Source organism: Boleophthalmus pectinirostris, unplaced genomic scaffold, assembly GCF_026225935.1.
Source record: "Boleophthalmus pectinirostris isolate CB_2022bp ecotype Guang Dong unplaced genomic scaffold, ASM2622593v1 HiC_scaffold_17, whole genome shotgun sequence".
NCBI classification, from domain to species: domain Eukaryota; kingdom Metazoa; phylum Chordata; class Actinopteri; order Gobiiformes; family Gobiidae; genus Boleophthalmus; species Boleophthalmus pectinirostris.
Genome location: NW_026571115.1, coordinates 7783247 through 7807549, shown reverse-complemented (window position 1 = coordinate 7807549; position 24303 = coordinate 7783247). Strand labels below are relative to the sequence as shown.

Here is a 24303-nt window from a genome sequence, read left to right as displayed (position 1 = left end):
AATAACAAAAGAAAATGCATTTTAGCAGAAATGCCGATGCTGATACGGGTTGTTTAGAAATCAGAGAAACCGATGGCCGATAAGGTCTGCTGATATTTTTGGGCCGATTTTGATTATTTTCTCTTAACTCTCCACAGATCTGATTTGTAATGTAGCGTAGTGCTCTACCCTGCTTTTCTCCCTTTTAAATAGGTTTAACCTGTACTGTGGAACACTAGTCTAGACAAACCAATGATATTTCCATGGCGACAAGCAGGTGGCGGACCCTCCACTAGAAAAATATTTTCTAGTGGAGGGTCAGCAGATTGAAAAAATCGGCTTGTGCTGGAGATTTAAAGATAACTGATATGCTAAAAAGTCCAAAGTCCCAAGACAAAATCACCACAAGATCATGCACACATAAGAAAAATTATCTAATAAAATTGTTCCCCCATGTTTTTACATTGTGACTGGACAAAAAGGCTAGCAAGCTGCATTTTTTGAGAAGCTATTGTACCAAACAGTGCTACAATGACATAAAAAACTGAATCACAACATTAATATTTATTTTGATTTATTATGAATTGTGTTAAAATCACATCTTGTCTAGTTCTCGTGGTCCCAATCTCGTTTCTCATCTCGTCTTGTAGAAACTGTCTTGTCCCACCTTTACTATTTCTCCATTTTACTATTTTTTCTGTCTAATTTGTGAACATAATCCCAGAACACAGCGTCTTTAGTCAGGCTTGTTCCTCTCGGTGCTCTGGCGATGGAGAAAAGCACCTTTGAGTTTTATGGCTCACAGCTGCAGCCGATAACGCTCACGGAGGAGAGAGGAATTACGACTCCCAACTGACGTCATTTACTCCAATTCACTGAGGCGTTCTGCTAAATGTTATGGCCCCATTCACACAAAAGGCTTCCCTACAACTGCAGATCAGGTGGCAGAGGTGGCACAGTCGTTGTGTAGCCAGGAGTTTCACGGTTTGATCCCAGGTTGGCCCAGTGGCTTTAAGGACGAGTCAAATACAGAGAACAGCTGTATATGATTTCATTCATTCCTATGTTATTGGTAACATGACAAAACAGAAATGGATTTTTGGATTAAATACAGTTGATTTATTAGTAATGTGATTCCACTGATTTGCCTGGAAAAATTTAATTGCAAATTTTCTGGCAGATATTGTGATTTTGATTTCATCCAGGATTTTTTTCAAATCAAGTTTCAGTGCACATGAACTTTTGCAAACATCACAGAAAATTACCTGCACTGGGTCGGGTACCTGCGGGTGCCCAGTGTGACTACTACTGTCAAAAATCCGTCATCACTTCACAAGCATTATTTAGTGAGCAGAAGAAACACTGATCGAGATAGCGGACTTTTGTGCCATTTATGGCCTGAACCAGGAGGACTAAACCAGGACTAAACCGGGCCTAATCCAGGACTAAATCAGGACTGAATCAAGACTAAAATATGACTAAAACAGGACTAAAACAGGTCTAAACCAGGTCTAAACCAGGACTAAACCAGGACTAAAACAAGACTAAAACAGGACTGAACCAGGACTAAAACAGGACGAAAACTTGACGAAAACATGACTAAAACAGGTCTAAACCAGGTCTAAACCAGAACTGAACCAGGACTGAACCAGGACTGAACCAGGACTGAATCAGGACTACACCAGGTCCAAAACAGGTCGAATCGAACTTCTTCGATTAATCATTCTCATTTTTTAAATTCAAATTATCATCATTATTATTACTATTACTCATCTGTATTTGTTTACATTTTACAGAAATGAAACTTAAAACCACATGGCTTTTTGCATAAACTTTAAGCACTGAAAAAACAGCTGCTCCTTGTGCGCTAATGCCAGACTAAAGGACATGACTCAGTGGAATATTGGTGTTCTTTCTGTGATAGAGGAATGTTCATGATGCATACATGTGTGAAATAGACATGAACTGACAAAACTTGGGTCAATTAGGAGCACTGCAAAAAAAACTGCAGCTTTCACGCTCCCAAAATTGTGTTGTCTGAGATCGCGATTTTCGGTCCAACAAGGTAGATCATTCAGCCCTCATTATGAGTGTTTGCATTGCTCTATAATGTCTTGGAAAAGCTTCCATTCTTACTGTGAGCTGGCTTGCCTCTTCACAGATCTGACCTGTAACCTGACCTGAAGGCGTCACCATCTTCTCCATGGAGATGAATGAATTTAATGCCCTACTGCAGTACATTCCAGGCAAAGCATTACCATAGAGACAAGCAGACTGACTTTTTGACCTATATACAGTATACAGTTCTTGTGTCCTTGAGCAAGACACTTCAATTATGGAGTTATCAGTGATTGTTGAGTGACTGAAGATTTGTAGCTATGTTTCTGTCAGTCTAGCCTAGTCACTGGTTTCAACTTAATGTTAGAGGTGACACTTTGAGGACTTTTCAGTATTATAAAGATATACTATTTAGATTTGTTTCCATGGTAACGGTTTTATTTAGTCATCATTCTGAAACCTACGGACAGGTTTACGATGTATGCACTTGACTCTTACTGGAATGTTTGATGAATGGTACTCTAGTGCTTGTGAAACCTTGACTGACCCCGCGGTTGCTAGTTTGACCTCTGCTCCCTCCAGTACATATTGTCGTTGTGTCCTTGGGCTAGATGCTTAACCCGCCTTGCCTGTATTGTCAGTGCACAGTGATGTATGAGTTTGTGTGAATGGGGGAGTGGTTGATATAAAGGGCTTTCAGTGTCCGGCCGAGGCAGAAAAGTGCTTATAACAAGATCTCGTGCCATTAAGAGATGAAAATGGTCCAAGTTTATAATCCATTTTTATTCTGACAACAACCGTCGGTAAGCAGTGTTGGCTGAGGTACATTAAAGTTACATCATACAGCTAAATAGTGCAATGTTTTAATAGAAATTTGATATGACACCAATGTTTTTACTGGAAATAATGAGTGAGACATGTTATAATATTTTTTTAAAACTGTATGCGTTAATACATTACATAATTTTGGCTAAATGAGATTTTTTTTGTTTCTGTTGATTTTATTTTATTTTTTGCAATATCTTATTTACATAGTACACATTTATTGTTAAGAAACTATGTAACTTTTCTGCTGAAGGGTCTGCCACCTGCTTGTTTCCATGGAGATGTTAGGTGCTTTGCCCTGGAATAAATACAAAGTATGAAGCAATAGTACACAGTAAGTTCTGCAGTTATGTTCAATTTATCTCTTTCCATGGAGACAAGCAGATAACACTACAAAGCAAAGTCACGGGTCACAGGTCACATGTTCAGTTCCGATACTGCTATTGATACATTGTCTTTAAGTGTGTGCCGATACCAGATATTAACTGATACCAGCGTAGGGACGGAAAATTACACTTATTTCCTCAAAACACAGTGAACTTATTACACAAGAGATTCAATAGTGTTACGCAACTGCTATTTGTCCTTCAAATGACTACTGAAGTACTTCACATGAATTAAAGCTCAAATATTATGAGACTTTCTAAATCATAATCAGCCTGTAAATAGTTATTACATCCAGTTAAAGGCCCAACCAGGATATCGTCTTAACCGGTTTGTCTCACGATACGATATTTATTGTGATATCATGGGAAAGCTCACGATATGGTGGGGAGGCTCATGATTAGGGATGTAACAATATCCAAATCTCTCTGTATGATATTTTCACAATATACATCTCACAGTACAATATTTATTGTGATATTTCGTGGAAGCTATTATGCTACTTTTTCCTCTTAAAGTGCCTTGACAAGACTTAACCCAAAGACCTAAGACTTAAAAGTGTTTAGAACTGTTATTTCTTCATGTAGTCTACACTAAAATGGAGCAAAGGATCATGGTCTATGTAGTTCCCTGTCTTTTTTTAGCTACTGCTGCACCATAACTCTTAATTTAAGCAGACTTGTAATTCGATATGTTGTGATGGTCCACAATATATTATTGTTACAATTTTGACGATACAATATCACGATGGTTTGGTTATTGTTACATCACTATAACCAATATTATGGAACCGATACCTCAGTGCATCCCTAGTCAGATGTGTGGAGAGCTCAGCCCATTTTCAGTAAGAATGGAATGCAAGATTAAAAAGCCTAATGCCACACTGTGAAACATTCCAGACAAGTAGTAACATCTCCATGGAGGAAAGCATGTGTCAGAAGTGTTGTAGTGTGCTTTTAGATAACCCTTTTTTCATAACAGTACTATGTTGGGAAAAAAAAAGTACACCTTGTGCTTTCATACTCACGCTAGTGAATACTAACATTTTTAACTCGATTTTGATATAAGGAACAGACCTGATACTTTGAACCAGTCCTGATATCACAGTGATAATAAAAAACACTTTATTTAGACAATAGAATGTGATTTTCAACATTGAATCATAGTACTTTCTTGTATATTCCCATGTGGTCTTATATTTGTGTAATCCTTCATTGGTCCAGGTAGGTTCTGCTGTAGAAGTTTTCAGCTTGTCCAAGAAAGGGTGGAAGTAAAAGGCTGGAGACGAACTGGATGTCTTAAGCAGGAGAAGTTTATTTACCATCAATAATACGGGCCCAGGAGGATTTGAAAAGTCAACATAGTATGATTTCAAAAGAGAACATAGTCTTTGAGTGTTCAAGCCCCTTGACTATCTTCCAAAGGAGGAGGTTTATAAAGCAAGTGTGGTGAGACTATGTAGGCCAGTAGGCACCAGTTAGACAGCAATATGCCACAATTTAGATAGTGGTATGCCAATGCCAAGGGAAGATCATAATGTAAATATAGCTTTTGTGAGTCAATGTTAAACTGATGAGATGTACATGGAGGATAAATTAGTTAAATTCTCTTACGGATTCCAAAATGGTCCAAACTATCGTGATATCGTATTGTCAGAGTTCTAACAATATATCGTATGATATCGTATAGTGAGACTTGGATATCGTTACACACCTAGTCTATGTGCTCTTATACTTGTTCTGATACAGCTCAAGATCTTTCTAAATAATTCTAAAGACCTTCAGAAAAGCTTAAGTTCTCTCCTTTGAATGTGACTTGTTTTTTTTGGGTTTTTTTGTACCAGTTACATGATTTCGAGATTTTGAGATCCCTAACTTGCACACACTCACATCAAAACTGGGACTATACTGGAACTAATCTTGGACCAGACCCAGACTCAACCAGGAACGAAACAAGCGCAAACAAATCTACATCAGGACTAAACCAGGACGAGTTTGAACGCACCCTTTGTAAGTTTGAGCTTGTCGTCCGTAGCAACCCAGTAAACTTCCTCCTGTGGTTAGCGCCGTTTTGCATATAAACACAAATGACCCAGGCACACAGGAAGCTGCCTCTCCTCTCCTCCAGCGCTCAGGAAGTTAGGGGGGAACTCTGTGTCCTGCCCTGCCCTGTGTGAGTGGAGCTCCTGGCACCCAAAAGAGGAGGAGGAGGAGGAGGAGGAGGGGTCCAGCTCCCAAAATAAACCCCACTGTAAAGATCACCTGGCATTAGCCTTGTGAACATAGCAACATTGAAAGGTGGTGTGGTGCTACTGGAGGTAATGTGATTAGGGATATTGTGAAAAGTATGGAAAATCAGATAATAATTGACACTAAAACTTGTATTGATACTAAAAAAGTTATATTCACAGGACAGAAATTAATGAACTTGGGTAGTTTTAGAAGGATATTGCGCTGAATCAGAACAAGTATAAGAGCACATAGACTAGTATACGCCCATGGACCACTATGGAACCTACCTGGATCACTGAGGGAGTACACACATATAAGACCACATAGTTGTTTATTGAAAATCACTAATTAAAGAGTGTTTTTTATTATCATCATGGTATCAGAATCTGTATTGAGTCTATTCCTAAGCAACATGTGATTAGGACTCCACAATATATTGAAATCAAAGTCGCAATTTGAGTTGGGGACTTGGCACAATTATCAAATCACAAAGGGTGCAGTTATTTAGATACTATGTCCTCTACAAAGAACAAAATATCCTGTCTTTTTTAAAATCTTGCTGTAACTTGCATTTATACAGTATTTTGACCTCAAAAGCTGCTTATGTAGTATATCTATGGGGCAAGACCAACTTTGCTCAAATACAAAAATGGGTACAAGGTCTTTTAAGTCCTATTTTTGCCATGTTTTAGGTTTGATTTATGTTTTTATTTGGACACGTTTGACTAGTAAAATAGTACATTATTGTTTTAACGTTACTAAGCTTATTGTGTCATTCAAAATTGCAATAATATCATAGCACAATACAAATTTGTCTTCGTAGATTTTTTTTTTTTCGTATATTTTGTAGCCCTAACACCATTATAAGGCCCTGCACCCCAGTTTGAGACCCTCTGCAGTCAGGCTCCACTGGGGGCTGTGTCAGTCCAGTCAGAGCTGAGGCTGAAGTGAGTCTTGACATTTCTTGACTTCTTGCTGTTGTCTGCACTGGACTCAGCACAGTTTAAGCCCGTAACTGCTCGCACACTATTCCACTGAAGATAGACCCATTTACCAGGGGGTTGATGGTTTGATTCCCTTTATATGCTGCCTGCAGTGCATACTTGTCTTTGTGTTGCTAGGCAGGTCATCTATAATTATGTAACCTTGTTCATATGTGGTATACTGCAACAGGTTAAGCAAAGTATTGGTCCCTATAAGGATATGTGTTGTCTATATTTGAATAATTTACATAGTATTTTTTGCACACAACTACATAACCATATCAAACCTGTACTTTAGACCTCTAGATACAAGGAATTATTGTTTTAGAGCTGGATTTTATGACCTATTGTATATAACTGTGATATAATGTATTTATATTACTACATTTCTTTTTACTTTCCTTGTACATATACTTTTATATAGTTGTGCCTTATTTAAGCCCCATTTGCTATTTTTGCTACTTATTTTGAATTTATTATTCCATTACCATTTATATTTTTACTTTTTGTCATTATACTATACTGTGATGCATGATCTACTGTGTCAAAGTAATTTCCTTGTGGACCAGTAAAGTTTGTCTCATTTTATTTGCCATTTGTAGTTAAAAGCACACTTGAAAAACATGTGCAAAAAGCACCATGAGCCATTAAAAAAACAACAACAAAGAATAGACAACGACAACATTACAGATGACATATGACACTTAGACTCAGACAAACTTTATTAATGCACAAGGGAAATCATTAGGACATAGTAGCTCACACTTCACACCTCGTCACAAAAGGTGGGTATCATTAAGAAGTTGCCGATGTGATACGTACCTTGATACATATCGGTTCAATACGATATATTTCAAATCAATTTGATACGATTCTATAAAAATAATGGCTAAATCATGGCTGCGATACTAAAAGTATTTGTTAAACCACTTTTTGTGCAAAGTTAATATGAAACACACACATTTAAATCATCAAAACAGTGAAAATGTCAAATGTGTTGCATAAACGACTTTCCTTTCACTAAACAAACAAAAAAACTGTAGCTCTGTAACAAAATTATTTAGTAAAATGTACCAAAAAATACTGTTGGCGATATATCGATACAGCAGTTACCGATATCAATACTGTATCATCATATTATACAATACAATATATCGATATTTTGATATTTTTGCATACCCCTACTCATCACAATATATCATGATAACAAAGAGAACAAATACATATACATGATAATAATCAATTCTAAATAAGTTGCAACAATAGCAAGAGACTGGTGTCACATAATAAGGCATACTGGTAATTATATAAATGTATATGTACAAGTCAAAATAAAATTGAAATAAGTAATAAAATATATCAGCAAAATACAAGAGGTTGTAAGGAAAGTTGTAAGTGCAAAGATGATATGATGATTGACAGGACATAGGGTTATCTGTTACATGAAGACACATATCCATTTGTAACACTACGCAACCATTATGATCAAAATCTGGCGTTAAAGATGTACTATGTAACTTTTAGGGTGGAGGGTTTGCCATTTTCTTGTCTCCATGGAGCTTTGTGCTTTGCCTGGAATGTTCCATGTTTCTAAAAAATAAATTAATGACAGAGATAAGTGTGATCAAATGAAACAGAAAGCACACACCAAAGTTCTTGTAGAGGTGCAAATGCAGCAACTTAAAAATGAAAAAAATACATATAGCACACTCAGATGGCACACTTTTTCTGTAATATGTGAGAGTGTAATGCCATACTGTGGAACATTCCTAGTATGGTGACCAAACTCTGTATAAATAATATATAAAAGAGGTTCTGGACTAGGTAAGAAGATTCCAAGTAAAGCAATCACTGAGACAGGCAGCACTAGAAAACGTTCCATTGTTCTTTGTCTAATTAAAAAATAACAACTCACGGTAATATTGTTTAATTTTGTGTTAGAATATAAAAGTAAAAATTATCTTTGTACAAGCCCCGGGTGGTAGGGTTGCAAAATTAATCACAATCGAATCAAAATCACAATTTGAATGTACAAACATGTTCTGAAATATGATTCTTGTATTACCGTAGTTTGTCAGTTCATAATTCAGTCTTTTTGTCATTTCTTGTGGACGTGTTAAAATGTGAACTTTTAACTGAATCCTATTATTAAAACATGAATAGCCAATCAAATCGCAATCACAGTGTTTGTCAGAAAAATTGTAATTACATATTTTTCTCCAAATCATTCAGGCTTTTTTTATTTATTTGCAAAGGGACAGCACTTGTTTGACCTCAACGTGCTGAGGGACTGAAAATGAAAATTAGCCACGTTGGTCATAATCTTTTATATTTTAATGTTACGCTATTTTCTGATCTACGTTATAATGTTGTTTCCTCATCACAAACATTCCGGAGTTGTGTTTTGTTTCATTCACACGTGGTTAACACACAAGAGATCTTCTCTCAAACAGAAAACAGGAAGTGCTCCACTGTGTTTTTTTAACTCCACACACCTTCAATATTATGATGCCAATGTCTACTGAACAAAAGGTAAAAAGCTGCTGTTAAATGAGCATTTTGAGCTTTGAAGATGCAGACAGACTTAGAGTTACTCAAACATGTGTGAATGAAACAAAACACAACTCCAGATATGTTTTTCATGACGTGACAACATTATAACACGGTTTAAAGCTCACAAGAGTCAATTTTGCGTAATATAGAACCTTAAACTGTCCATTAATGTGTCCTGTCCCTTTACAAATAAATAAGTAAGCAAGTAAACTACCATGTGGCTCTGTGAACCTTAAACCACAAAGCTTATCCAGATGTAAACATGAGCCTTTTGTTAAATGAAACTATCACTCCGTCCCTGGCACCACCCTAAGTGTCTCGAATCACCATTGAGTCCAAGCGGGCGAGGCCAGTCTAATCCTCTGCAGGTAAATTATTCAAACCTGTCTTTCCAGACCTGTGATGTAACTATGATAAGGCTCATTTAGGGTTTAAACTGTGGAAAAAGATTTGGATTTTACAAGAATCACATTTATCGACATGAAGAATGATTCACTGTAAACCACAGGAGGCGATATTCTAAAAAGCCAAAGTATTAAGAGCTTAGAATAATTTTGTTTTTTATCATGAATTATCTTAATAGAGCTCAACAGTGACCGTCTGCTCCAGTTCCAGATGGAATACTTTTCTCATTTATTTTTCCCACAGACTTTCACCAAAAATGTTAAGTTTGAAAAGCTTGCTCAGGGCTAATCAGCTATAATTATAACTGCAGCAATACTTTATTTAAAATCTGTTTCTGAAATGCCATAGATTGCAAAGTTTTTTTGTTTGTTTTAAATGTGGACTTAAATCAACTGACCTGATTCACTCTAGACTGATATATGGCACTCATTTACACATTTATGGATATAGTTAACATATAGCCTAACTCCTGATATTTGAATTTTTTGAGTCTATGGGAAAACTTAATGGGAACAGTGCTAACGTTTCATCACTTTGGAATTCATAACTCATAGATATAACATGAGCTAACCTGTCTCATCTTTCTTCCTCCAGGCATCCCTCTGGTCTGTTTCCTGGTGCTGCTGCCTCTGAACATCCCCTGGTCCCAGATCGGAGTGACGTGGCTGGGTGTGGTGCACTTCCTGGCCTGCCTGTCCCCTCAGCTGGGCTCCGTGCTCTACCACCTGTTCATGAACCACGAGGGGGGAGAGCCAGTCTACCACACCCTGCTCAAGCTCGACGTCTGTGGCATCTGCATGATCAACACACTGGGTAAGATTTATGGAAACGTTTATGTCTTGTGTCAGTAGGGCTGTGTAATTATCCATTTTAAAGGGCCCATATTATGCTCTTTTCTGATCTATGTTATGATGTTATTTCCTCATCAAAAACATACACAGAAATTGGCAATTCCAAATGAGTGTTTTCTGTTTGAGAGAAGAGCCTAAATATGCAGGATTTGTGTGTTAAATATGTGTTAATGAAACAAAACACAGCCTTGTGGCCATACCAGCTTGTCAAAGGCTGATCTTGTCAGATCTCAGAAGCTAAGCAAGGCTAGGCCTGGTTAGTACTTGGATGGGAGACCACTCGGAAAATCAGGTGCCACAGTGGGATGCCAGTCACAAAAACTGTCATTATCAAGACACTTCACCCACGTTGCCCAGTATGAAAGTGATGTTTGTGTGAATGTTGGTGATGGTTGGAGGGACCTGATGGAGAAGATTGGCAGCCTTGCTTCTGTCAGTCTGTCCCAGGGCAGCTGTGGCTACAATAGAAGTATACCACCACTGAGTGAATGAAAGGTGCCATGTAACTCCAGGTGTTAATAAACTCCAGGTATGTTTTTGATGAGGAAACAATATTCTAACACAGATCAGAAAAGAACGTCATATGGGCCTTTAAGTAGCTCTATTGCTTTGAATACAAAGTGATTTCAAACCTCTCATGTTATTGTTCTCTCAGCACGTCTGTGATCATTTATGACATTGTATGTTCCTTATGGCTGCTCTGCTCTTCTCTTTATGATTGAGCAACAATGATTTACCATAAAACTGTTTTGCTTAGAGGTGCATTCATATCGATTGGACTGAACATATTTGACGACCGAGTCAGAGTCAATTGGCCAATGTAAGCAGTGGTCCGACCTCCGCTAAAGCGATTATTGATCAGGCTGCGTACTGGGACCCTGTGGATGAGTGCAGGCACTTTTATATGGGCCGGTGAAGACGAACACCAAGGACCTGATCATAATAGTGTATTTCTGTAATGTAAACACAATTATAAGCAGAGGTGTAATATAGCATTACATTTACTGGATTAACTTTTTAACAAAATTTTACAAAAAATTGACATTTTCTTACATTGTAACAGTATTCTTACTTGAGTTAAAGTTTTATTTACTGTGAGTCTACAAAAACTTGCCTCAAGTGGAGGAGTTCAAGTATCTCGGGGTCTTGTTCACGAGTGAGGGAAGGACGGAACGTGAGATTGACAGGTGGATCGGTGCAGCTTCGGCAGTGATGCGGTCGCTGTATCGGACAGTTGTGGTGAAGCGGGAGCTGAGCCGAAAGGCGAAGCTCTCGATTTACCGGTCAGTCTTCGTTCCTACTCTCACCTATGGTCATGAGCTCTGGGTAGTGACCGAAAGGACGAGATCGCGGATACAAGCGCTTGAAATGAGTTTCCTTCGCAGGGTGGCTGGGCGCTCCCTTAGAGATAGGGTGAGGAGCTCAGTCACATGGGAGGAGCTCGGAGTAGAGCCGCTGCTCCTCCACGTCGAGAGGAGCCAGTTGAGGTGGCTCGGGCATTTGTTCCGGATGCCTCCTGGGCGCCTCCCTCAGGAGGTGTTCCGGGCATGTCCCACTGGGAGGAGGCCCCGGGGAAGACCCAGGACACGCTGGAGGGACTATGTCTCTCGGCTGGCCTGGGAACGCCTCGGGGTCCCCCCGGAGGAGCTGGAGGACGTGTCTGGGGTAAAGGAAGTCTGGGAGTCCCTGCTTAGGCTGCTGCCCCCGCGACCCGGCCCCGGATAAGCGGACGAATATGGATGGATGGATATTTGAACATTTTATAATTTAAGAAAGCACAACAACATTTTTTCTGTGAGTTAGTCCTTTTCAGACTTGCTTTAGTTCATTAAACGGTTCTCTTGGAAATCCAAAAATGTTCTGAGGTGGGAGTTGGTGCAGAGTTTGACAATAGGTTTTTTGTTTATTTATTTTAAGTGTGAAAAAATCTCTAAATGTGTCTTTGCTATTTCCGCAGTAATGAGACTCTTTATTAGGGAGTCGTTATTTTTAGGAATTCTACTTCATTTTATTTGTGCATATCAATTAATTCACTCATTCATTTAACATATTCAAACCTGTCAAATAAATAAATAAACGTATCACCATGGCAGCAAGTAACTTACAGGTCAGATCTATAAAGAGGTGAGCCCTTTACAGTAAGAATACATGATATTCAATGTCTGTCTTTGTAATGAAAAAAAAATGTGTTATTGAATGAAAGCAAGATTCTGTGGAACATTCCAAAACAGTAACATCTCTGTGGACATAAGCAGGTGGCAAACCCTCCTCCAGAAAAGTTACATAGTGCACTTTCAAGTTGTGTAAAGTAGCAGTACTGTTTATGCTGAGCGGACTATGAACACCCTTCAAAATCTCTTATTTAAACCATAAATGGGGCTTTATATTTATAAGAAGCTTGGAGAATGGACCCTCACATCCTCTCAGATATGCAGTAAGTGCTTATAAAAATACTTGTGAATGTCCTGTTAGTACATTTTATGAACTGGTAACAGGGAGAGAGCAAACTCATTCACCTTAGCAACAGTGTGCCACAGAACTAACATGTGTGGCTATTGATACTTAGCAGTGACAAAATACTGGAGGTGTTCTACATGTATTTCTATTGGCAGAAAGTTCAGTAGTTTAAAAGTGAAAAAATGCATTGCACACTCAGATGGCCAATGTCCAAAAGCTTTTTTATTTTTAAATAATGTTTCATCAAAAAGCCTTCGTCAGATCATTTTTCTTGCTTTGGACCACAGTCTACTTCAACCATCTGAGTGCGCTATGGATTTTTTTTTACTTTTAAATTGCTGTTCCATGCGTTTGCGCATCTACAAGAACTTTGGTGTGTGTTTTCTCTTTCGTTGAAATGTTCAACAGTTGCCATGGTGATTCAGTGCAGACATTAGCAGAAAATGGATTTAAGTAACACATTTTCAGGAGCCTGTGATCAATACGAGCATTCATGGTCCCGGTGTTTAATTTTCAACAAAATGAGCTCACCTTTGTAGTTCCAACCGAGTCCGCGCTTTCTGGTCAGATTGTGTTAAAATCAAACTCAGATTCCAGCTTAACTTGACTCACAGATCTTCAGACAGACCAGTGCCTCCAGTTAGCATTAGAGTTAAACGCAGCCCTGCCCCTTCTGGATGTGGTTATAGTTTTGTTTTTTTTTACTTTTATTCATATGACATTATATCCTCTCTCATATGTCCATGAATCTCTGACAAGTTATTTAACTTTTGAGGTACAGAACTTATATTTCCACAGTTTATTTTTTCAAGTTATGTCACTGTGTCCTTAGCCTCACCTTTCGTCATTGGGCTTCCTGATGCAGACTTGGTTTGATCCATTTGGTCTAGTCCTGGTTTAGTCACGGTCTAGTCCGGGCTTATCAAATCAAATCAAGCTTTTTACACTTTGCATGTAACTCCAAGTGCTTAAGAGAGACAATTCAAATGATTCTGTCTCAACTAAGCCTGTCACGATAACTACTATATCGTTTTATCCTCTTTACACGACTGGGAAATTTAAGGGGGATTTTTTGTTATACGATAAGATTTAATCCATTAAAGGTTGAAGGAATAACTTCTATGACTTATTACAGATGCAAACTACATACTGTTTAATTCTGCTGTTTATGTACTGCAGCTCATGATTTTTTTAGGTGCATTGTGTAACTAACCTGCTTGTTTATATGGATATGTCCTTGCTCTGCCTGGAATGTTCCACAGTATGACTTTCAACAGATCTTACATTTATTCAATTACAGCTCAAAAATACCTAGAAAAACAAGCATTCAGACCATGAGTGGGGTTACCTCTCCCAGATCTGACCTGTAACTTTGTCTGGTTTTGTCTCCATGAAGATAGAAAGGTTTAATGCCATACTGTGAAACATTCCAGACAAAGCAAAACATGTCTATGAAGAAAAGCATTTTATGAACCCTCTACCAGAAAAGTGGCACAATGCGCCTTTAACAATAATTGTAAATTTAGAATAATTTTTGTGGTTTGTGGCATAAATTAGTTTAAATATTATCGTTTATTTTCAATATTTACTTCCACTCTATCCACTCTCTCACACACGCACTTTAAATAATGGACATTAGTCTGAGTACAGATGAATCCGTCGAGAAAGCACCATCAGAAGAGCTGTCTGCACCAGGAGCAGTATTGATACTTTGCAGCTGATGTCAACATTCCCTGGGGGATGTGATGCTAACTGTAGGCACTGTTCTGTCTGAAGCTGTGTTACTTAAGTTAGACAATCTGACCATAAAGATCTGGAACTACAACAGGAGAGCTGATTTGTGCTGTCAAACAACTTCTTCTCGCACTGACGTTTTTTGGGTTTTTTTCTCTTCAGTTAGTCACTCTCACCTTTTTTGTTGCACATCAAACACCTAAATGGTACCATGAATGCTTGTATTGATCACAGGCTCCTGAAAATGTGCTGTTTAAATCCATTTTGTGTTTTTTCTTAAGCTTTCAGACAATCTCAGAACCTTTTTTTGGCTGCGTTTGCTAATGTGTGCACTGTGTCGCCATGGTAACTGCAGAAACATTCTTCCATAGACATACATGAAGAAGTATCAGTTGTCTCAGTTTTGACATGTGTGGTGTTTTGAAGTTTGCAAGTGTGAACCCAAACCTTTATATGTTTTTCTGACTCTCCTCTTCTTCTCTCTTCCTATTCTTCCTTCCTTCCTTCTTTTTCTTTTTTTTTCCCTCTCTTCTCAGGGATGCTGCCGATCGTCTACAGCACGCTCCTGTGTTACCCCGTGATCCGGACCCTGGCGCTGCTCCTCTACATCCTCCTCTCCACGCACGCCATCTACTGCGCCGTCACCGCGCGCAGCTCCGTCCGGCGCCTGCGCTCCTTCGCCTGGCAGGCCCTTTTCCGATTCTCCTTCTTCATCCTGCGCTGGGTTGGGGTGGGGGGGGGCAGCCCGACGTCGCTCCGCCATTTTGTCACCATGGACGTGCTGGCGGTTCTGGGCGGAGTCATAAACATCGCGCGCATCCCGGAGAGGTTCAGACCGGGTTTGTTTGACTACTGGTGCAACAGTCATCAGATCATGCACGTGCTTGTGGTGGGGTCCATCCTCTATCTCCACTGGGGGGTGCTAGACGACTTGCTCTGGATCAATAGTTACAGTTGCCCCACGGACTGACCCCTCCCAAGCAGCCCCTGTGTCCTCAAATGCCAGACTTTAGGACTAACTAAAAAGACAATAGGGCGAGGGGCTGTGCGGAGATGTAAGGAATAAAAGGGGAAACTTATGCATGTGTTAGTCCTTGAATGTTCATATCTTTAACTGTCTACTTCTCTCCTCCATCGGGATACAGGTGCAAAAGAAGCAAGCGGCAAAAACGTCTTCGAGAAGTTTTGAATTATTCACCGCAGTAAGGTGCACTGTGTAACTTTTCTGGAGGAGCATCTGTCAAATGCTTTTTTTTAATGGAGATGCTATTGCTTTGGCTGGAATATTTCACAGTATGGCATTAAAGCTTTTTATCTTCACAAAGAATAGAACGAAGAAGAATATGAAGAGATTCCCCTCTCACAGTCAGAATGCCTGTTTTTATAGGTATTTTTGCCCTTTAAAACTAACTGTAATTGATTAAATGTAGAAAATGTTAAAGGTAGAGCCGTTTAATGTCATATTGTGGAACATTCCAGAGAGACGTATCCGTAGAAACAAGCAAGTGACGAACCCCAACTGAAAAGTTACATAGTGCCCCTTTAAGGCCTTGTCCAAACTAAGATTTTTCAAAATGTAACCAGAAAACAAATCTCCAAAATTTATTATATCTTTTTTATTATTATTTGCAAAATTAAGCGATACAAATGTTTAGTCAAGTAATAGAGCATGACAAATAAGGCATCAGACAGGAGCAAAAAGTAAATCAAATAAATTAAGTTTATCTATCTGTGGGTTTCAAAATGATGAGAAGTTAAAGCTACAGTTAACTGCCATAGGGATTAACATTTTAAAACTAAGTATATGTTTTGAAGTGGAAAATGTCCTCGAAATTGGAAACGGGAAGCTGAAATCAAAAACTTTTTTAGAATATTAGCAGTTTGACTTATAGCGACTTCTTAGTCAAAGTGGAAATTCAAAACTCAATTATGAAGAAATAAATGTATGGTCACTGGACAATTCTATACAACATTTAAATGAATTTGGTTAAGAAAAAAATTACTCAAATTGTATCTAAATATATAGGCATACATAACATCTCCATGGAGACAAGCTGGCGACACTCCACCACAAAAATTATGTAGTGCATCTTGAAAGACATGTACTTGACTAACTACAGACTGCTTTCTGTTTTTCCTCTTGTGACATTCGGCCCCTGGGTTTGAACAGGGTTTGTGTCTCTGTCACTTTGCTGCAGCTTTAGGTGTGAAAATGTACAGGAGGCTGTCAGAGCAGGTCTCAATCAAGACAGCACTGAGAAAAAGAATTTAATTTAAAATACTTTAGTTAGAATCACTTTCACTTAACATTATAGATCTGAGCAATTTTTGAGGACATTTTAGTACATCTTTTAGTTTTAGGTTTTTGCAGATTTGACCAGCATTATTCATTCCTGTTTCAATAAATTGCATTTCAATTTCTGCCCAAAAGTGAAAGAAAATATTTCAAACTGAAACCTGAAATTTCCTAGTTTGGCATATTTAGCTTTGAAAAGAAATGCTTCAACTTTTGGAAATTGTCAAATATGTCAACAACAACAACTACAACTTTTACAAACCCTGATCTAGACAGAGAAGAATCCTGCACACCGTTTTACTTGCAAATTGTGAATTCATTTGGGACATCAGGAAGTTTTCAGCCCTAGATCTTCAACAGGCAAATAGAGGAAGAGCTCTAGGCAGCCAACTTAAATAGGGTGTGGCAAGCACCCATGGGTGACAGGTTGTTAAATGAACAGTTTACCCTAAAAACAGCAGGGTAATAAGTAACAACCCAAATGTAAATCACTGTAATAATAATCATCATCATAATAAAAACAAAGAGCATCTGGGTACATAATGATATTGTTTAGAGTTACCAGGCTATGGAGTAAAACTGGTGTGCTATATAGATATTTATATATATACAAAACCTGATCTGAAATTCGGAATGAAAGCTAAACATTTTTAGAACAACATTTTTAGTGTTTTATTGAAAAGCTTAACAATATTCCAAAGATTTATTTCAACATTGTCCATGAAATGTGTAAACAGATAAATATAACTAATAATACATTTCCATCTGAAGCTTTAGATCCTATTGAGAACCAAGTCCATTCATGCTACAATGAAATATAAGAAATGTTTCAGGGCCATAGCAATAGGACCATAAAACAAACCTAAAATGTCTTTGTAATGTAGCTCTATAGATTAAAATATGGAGGAAAAACAACATTGTACATGATTTCCTGTTTGGACATTGGTTTTTTTTTTCACTGTCTTTCTTTGTAGAGAGATTGCTTCCTGGCTTTAGGCTCCAACTGACAATACAGAGAATATTTGCATGTGGTTTACAACAAGAAAATACAGGCTTTAGTTTGGACAGGGCCTCCATTAACGTCTGTACGCGCTCGAATAAGTGAAAGAAATGATTTGGGCTTTTTCAGTGGTGCATGAAGTGTTGATATATTGTTATGTTAAAGTTAAGTCCATGATGAAAAGCTGTGGTATTGACTCTGAAGGCAAGGTGGACGAAGTGCCTTGCCCAAAGACGCAGTGGCAGTGTGTAATGGTTGTAGCCAGAGTTGAACCATCAAACCTCTGGCCCTGTACCCACTCTTACTCCATTACTGGTGTCAGTTTAAGTCAGCTGATATGTTGTCTGTAAAAAGATGTCTACAGTTTTGAATAGTTTTCTATTAAGGACATTTTACTAGACAATTTACATTTCAAATCAGTTATTTAAGTAGTTTGGTAAAAAAAAAAAAATAGGGCTGTACAATATGAGAAAACACTTTTAATTTTCTATAGCTATATTAAAGGTGCGTTCTGCCACCTGCTTGTCTCCATGGAGATGTTATTACGCAGTACGGCATTAAACCTATTTATTTTGCATTCATTCAACTTCAGGTGTTTTTGTTGCTTAAAAACACATGGAAAAACACATATTCTTACCGTGGAGATTAGTTTAGTTTAAAGTTTAATGATATATTGTGGAACACTCCAGGCTAAGCAATAACAACACCATGGAGACAACTAGCACCAAAAGGTCACACAGTGCACCTTTATTAACTGCTTTAGCTATCTATATAATGCAGAGATTCATTCTCTGATTAGTCAAAACTGTCCCAAGTGATTGAAACCAAGAACTTTGAAATGGAGAAATGAGATTAAAGAACTATTATGGACTTGTTTTTGGTCAAATTAGAATAGTTTGTACCTTGCTATTATGTCTGTGTACCTTGCTTTATAGGTTACTAAGCGCAGTACATTTAATTTAATTGTTTGTTTGATCTGATAATCGGATTTGAATTCTCTATATTCTGTGCAGCCCTATTCAAAAACACAATTACCCCTATTTGGTATCTCTCTTGTACAACATTTTCAAACCCACTGTTAAAAGCCCAGTTTCATGCTTTTGTCTGACTATATCCTTTATTATATCAATCGTTTAGACAGACCTGCTCCATTGTTCCTGTCCTTACCTATGCACCAAATCCATATCTCACTAGTTTAATGTGTTTTTGACGCGGTTTTGAATTTCATTGCCAACAAAAAGGATTTATAACATGGGCTGGGCACCGTTGAATAATATTTGAAGGTACAATACAGCTGCTGAAAGTTTTAGCATTGCTGATTGTCTTTGGTACTTGCTTGAAAAGTATAAAATGCTATTAAACGTACACTTTGTAACTTTTCTGGCAGGGGGTCTGCCACAAACCTGGTCTGGAGGCAGTGTGGGCTTGTCTCCATGGAAATAGAAAATGTTTAATGCCATACTGTGGGACATTCTAGAGACAGCAGTGACATTTCCATGAAGACAGGCAGATGGCGGACCCTCCATTAGAAAGTTACACAGCTATACATTGTAATTTCAAGAGTAATCACAATCCTGTCTTCACAAAATTACATATATATTGGCTTTCTCAAAACAAAATCATTTACAGCATAGTTCATTTAGATGTCAACATGGATAATATACGAAGATTTTAAAAGTTTACTTGCAATCATGGTGCTTATCAATGACCAAATCTACTAGTTTTAATTTAAAACTTATAATTTTGCTCAAAATAATGTAAAATGTTTTGTGTGTAATGTATTTTTTGTGAGAAGAAACATCACAATATAACAAATATTCACAGTTTTTCATAATTCAAATCAAAACCACGGCTTACCTGGAAATATGGTAATATCAATTAACCAAATACTCTTTACATCCCTACTGTTTATTATTGATGAATGCAGCAAGTATTGTAAACCTGATATCCATGGTTTTCAGAAAGATGAAAATTCAGCACTGTTACTATAGGAATTAACAATCAACAATTCTTCAAAATGTCACATATAAACAGAAATCTGAACCCACAGATTTCAGACAGGTAAATCTGGATTGAATACTTTTGAACGGTGCCCAGCTCTGGTTATAACATATAGTTTTTTGCCATTGCCTCTAAATGAGTTTGTGTGTGGACCGGGGAAGCTAAAGGGTTCATTCCTGTCTTATATTGTTGTTTTTGAGTTGACATTGTGTTTAGAGTTTTCTAATTTTGCTAGGCTGTTTTGCACTATTGTTCTGTGTGGAAATGAAAAGCTGTCTCTTAAGAATGCACAATGAAAGAAATGCACTATGGTGAATGCGTGGTATGAAAAAGCAGACATTTTAAAAGTTGTGTTACTTTTTAATAACTACTCTGTAAAGCTCCCATATTTTGCAAATTTGACTTTTGAGAACATTTAAGTGTGTTATAATGTTGTTGTATACATCTCTAAAGCTCAAAATGCTCTATTCCAGCTTGTAATGTCATGAAGTAGTAGTTTTTAACAGCTACCTTTTACCTTTTGTTAAACAGAGATTGGAAATTCCACGTCTGAGAAAGTCCAACTGATTCTAGTGAAGGTGTATAGGGTTTAAAAACACAGTGGAGCACTTGCTGTATTACCACATGACATCACAAGGTGGAACAGAGCATTTTGAGCTATGGAAAAGTAGACAGACTAATAATAAAGGATTACTCAAACATGTGAATGAAACAAAACACAACTCCAGGTATATTTGTGATGAGGTAACAATATTATATCATGCCTTAAAGCTACAAGAGTCAATTTTGCGTAATATAGGACCTTTAATCAGTTGACTATTCTGTCCCAGTCTCTGATCTACAACATCGTTTATGAAACACAGACTTGTTTCATTTGACACATAGTCCTGTAAACTAGTTTGTTATTCAAATGTTTCCATGATACTGAAATGTAATGCACTGAGCAGCATTTATCATGACTAAAACGTCATGAATGTGTTTATTTGAACGAAGCGAGGACTATAAATCACATTATGTTGTTTTAAATGGTCTTTTTAACACATTTTTGCCAAATTTAATAGAAAATACAGGTAGTACATGCACTGAAAGTACATGTACTGTTTTACATTGCACATACTGTATGTTTTATTAAGTGTCAAAATTAAATAAGTTATAATCATGAAATCGATCAATGCAAACTTGAAAAATGACTGAAAACTCTTGTGTAATTTCAAAGATTAAAGGTGCACTATGTAACTTTTCCGGTGGAGGGTCTGCCACCTGCTTGTCTCCATGGAGATATCATTGCTTTGTCTGAAATTTTCCACACTATGGCATTAAACTCTAGCATTGATTCAAGTACAGGTCATTTTTTTGTATCTTAAACCTTGAAAAACCTGCATTCTTACTGTGAGTGTGAGCAGGACAGCCTCCACAGATCTGACCTGTAATTTGACCTGATGAGGCCAGCTGCTTACATCCGAGAAGAGTTAAATGCAATACAGGGGGGGTGTTTTATAGCATCGCTGTGGTGACAAGAAGGTGACCGACCCTCTACCAGAAAAGTTGCATTTTATTCCACAGTTACCCATTTGAAATCATGTTCTCTTGGTTAACTCACTGCTTTATCCTCCTCATTTGTGCGATATGGCTTTTTGCATAATCTGATTGAGTCGTATTGTCTGAAAGCCCCGGGTTCACTGTTTCAAATAATCGCGGTCAGAGTTCACCGAAATGTTTAGCTTCGTTGAGATTATCCGGGATTATCTTTTCATTTTGGCACATGTTTTTCTTTTACACAACGGTTTTATGGTCACCCGGACAATATCCACTTCAGGGACAAGTTGGGCATTGGAAACTTCTAGGAAAAATTATATGAATACAAGATACTAAAAATTAGAAAATCTTTTATCACCGTTGCAAAATTAAACAGCTAAATTAAAGCTGCTATGTAACTTTTCTGGTAAGAGGTACAGTATACGCCGCCCATTTATCTCCATGGTGGTGTTATTGCTTTGTCTGGAATGTTATTCAATTACAAGTGTTTTTATAGCTCAAAAATACCGGGAAAACATGCATTCTTGCTATGAGGGGGGCTGCCTCTCCACAGATCTGACCTCTAACCTAATAAATACATTTGTCATACTGTGGAAGATTCTGGGCAATGCAATAAAATCTCCAGTGGAAAAGTTGCATCTTTAAGTCAAACTACTTCACTCATTCTTGCCTAACTTATTTTAGCATTTTGAAAAAATTTTATTCTTCTGTTATAGGTGGCTATAATGCTTTAGTCTTTTATATTTCTATTCTTTACTACATAATAAAACTTCTACTCTACTTTTACTAACTTTAAAGGTTCTATATTACGCAAAATTTACTCTTGTGAACCGTAAATTATATTAGAACGTTGTTACCGCCTCAAAAAACATACCCCGAGTTGTGTTTTTTGATTAATTCACACATTTTTGAGTCAGACCTTTATCATTAGTGTGTTAAACGTGTGTGAATGAAACAAAACACAACTCCAGATATGTTTTGCGATGAGGAAACAACATCAGAAAATAGTCATATGGGCCTTTAACAAGTTTCAATTCAACCAAAAGTGACTGCGATATGTAGCCGTTTTTTAATGCAATTTTAGCTTTTGACAATTTAGAACATGTTTACAAAGATTTTCATTTGTGAGTTATGTTTTCATGTTATTTATTTTGTCCATAGCATTAATGTATGTCGGGTTTAACTTGCACTATAATGGCACTGTTTTAAATGTAAGAGGAATGGACCCTTTAGCATTTGTTGCTTTGTGTTTTGAAATTTCTGTATGATTATTTATTATTTATGTTTTCTGGTGAACTGTTAAGGGGATCAACTTGTGTGTTTGTTTTGTTGGAGATGGTCTGAAATGAACTTTGCAACATGTCATTTTTGTTGCCAATGGTTACACCTATAGCCTACACGTCTGGTTTTCTTTTTTTTTTTTTTTTTTTTTTTGTTCTCACAAGTTCCTCCCAAGCTTCCTGTGCTAACAACGCTCAAAGGTGAAGATACATTTTCCACACAGATCACACAGCCCCTTTTAGTGACAAAATGCTACGTGCTATGCTAGTCTGCTACTTTAAAAACATATGGGATACTACTGATAGAAAAATAAAATGTGTCATGGCATCTGAATGAAACTGCATGGGAGTACGTTAGATTTAAAATGTTATGGGAACTTTTTAATTTTTTAAAATTTTATTATTTTTATTTATTTATTTATTTTTTCAGTTTTATCAACTACAAGTTTCTGTTGAACGCATCTGGCATTGTACTGTATAAAGACGTGGTTTAAAGCGCCCTCTACTGGTTAATTTTATAAAGGCTCTTGTGTCCCAAACATTATTTATAAATGGCATAGCAAAATTTTAACAGCTAAATAATTTCATAAAAAATACTACAAATTCACTAAAATGAAATCCATAATAAAGCTGCTCTGCGTAACCTTTCTTGGGGAGGGTAAGTCACATTTTAGTATCGATGTAGATGTACTTAACTGTTCAGCCTGGGATGTTTCAGTATGGCATTAAACTGATCTGTTTCTATTCAGACGCGCAGACCGAGCATATTCTTAAAGGTATTTCTGAACAATAAAATCACCTTTAATGAAACAACGGCTGAATCGACTTTAATGCCATACTGTGGAACATACCAAGCAAAGCAAAAACATCTCCCTAACAACAAAAAAGGTGGCGTACCCTACACCAGAAAAGTGACACAGTGCATCTTTAAACTGTCAATGAGGCATTAAAATTGTACTTTATGTTATCTTTTTAACTTTATTGGCTGAAATGTGCCATAGTGGGGCTTTAATTTGCAAAAAACTCTGTAATCTAGGCTTGGGACTATTTTAGACTAAACTACAATGTTCATAAATACATTGGTAAACAGATTTTTGCATAGATTTTTAATGGTATTTTAATAGATTGGAAAAATTGTAACTTAGATACCATTTGAAAAAAAATTCCATAATTATAAACAATAAAATAAAATGAGCTATAAGGAAAGATGTTTAACTTTGCACCACATTACTTTGTTTTGGTTATCATTCATTTTCATTTTTGACAATTTGAAAGCAAGCAATGGCAAAACTACTACAGATACTGATGTCCAATTTTGTCTTAATACATGTAACAGACCAGTTTGTGCTTTGAACAATTGTCTTGTCTCATAGTAACAAACGTGAGGGTTCAATCTCTTCTTTCTGTGTAACTCTACTACTTTGCGTACCATTTTTAGGACTCAGCGTTCCTCTAAATTGACAATTGATACTTTGCAGTGACATCACGCTGGGGGTGTTCCACATGTAGGCTTTACTGGCAGAATGTTCAGCAGAATAAAAAAGGTTTGAGATTGTCTGAAAGCTCAAACTGTGTGTAATCTCAGGAAAAAAAAAACGCAAAATGGATTTAAATAGCACATTTTCAGGAGCTTTTGATCTATATGAGCGTTCATGGTCCTGTTTAGGTGTTTGATTTTCAATTAAAAAACGTGAGAGTGACTGATTGAAACACTGTTGGCTAATTTTATG

General features: G+C 37.2%; 1 protein-coding gene and 1 pseudogene across 1 annotated transcript in view; both read left to right on the top strand.

The window, feature by feature from the left end:
- paqr4a (progestin and adipoQ receptor family member IVa) overlaps positions 1–22685 on the top strand; it is a 29872-nt gene extending 7187 nt beyond the window's left edge. The window contains 2 exon segments of the mRNA XM_020933240.2: positions 10013–10231; positions 14997–22685. Coding sequence (XP_020788899.2) covers positions 10013–10231; positions 14997–15430 — 653 coding nt within the window. The 3' untranslated portion in view covers positions 15431–22685.
- On the top strand, positions 10456–10573 carry LOC129408777 (5S ribosomal RNA; annotated as a pseudogene).
- Positions 22686–24303: the final 1618 nt, after the last annotated feature.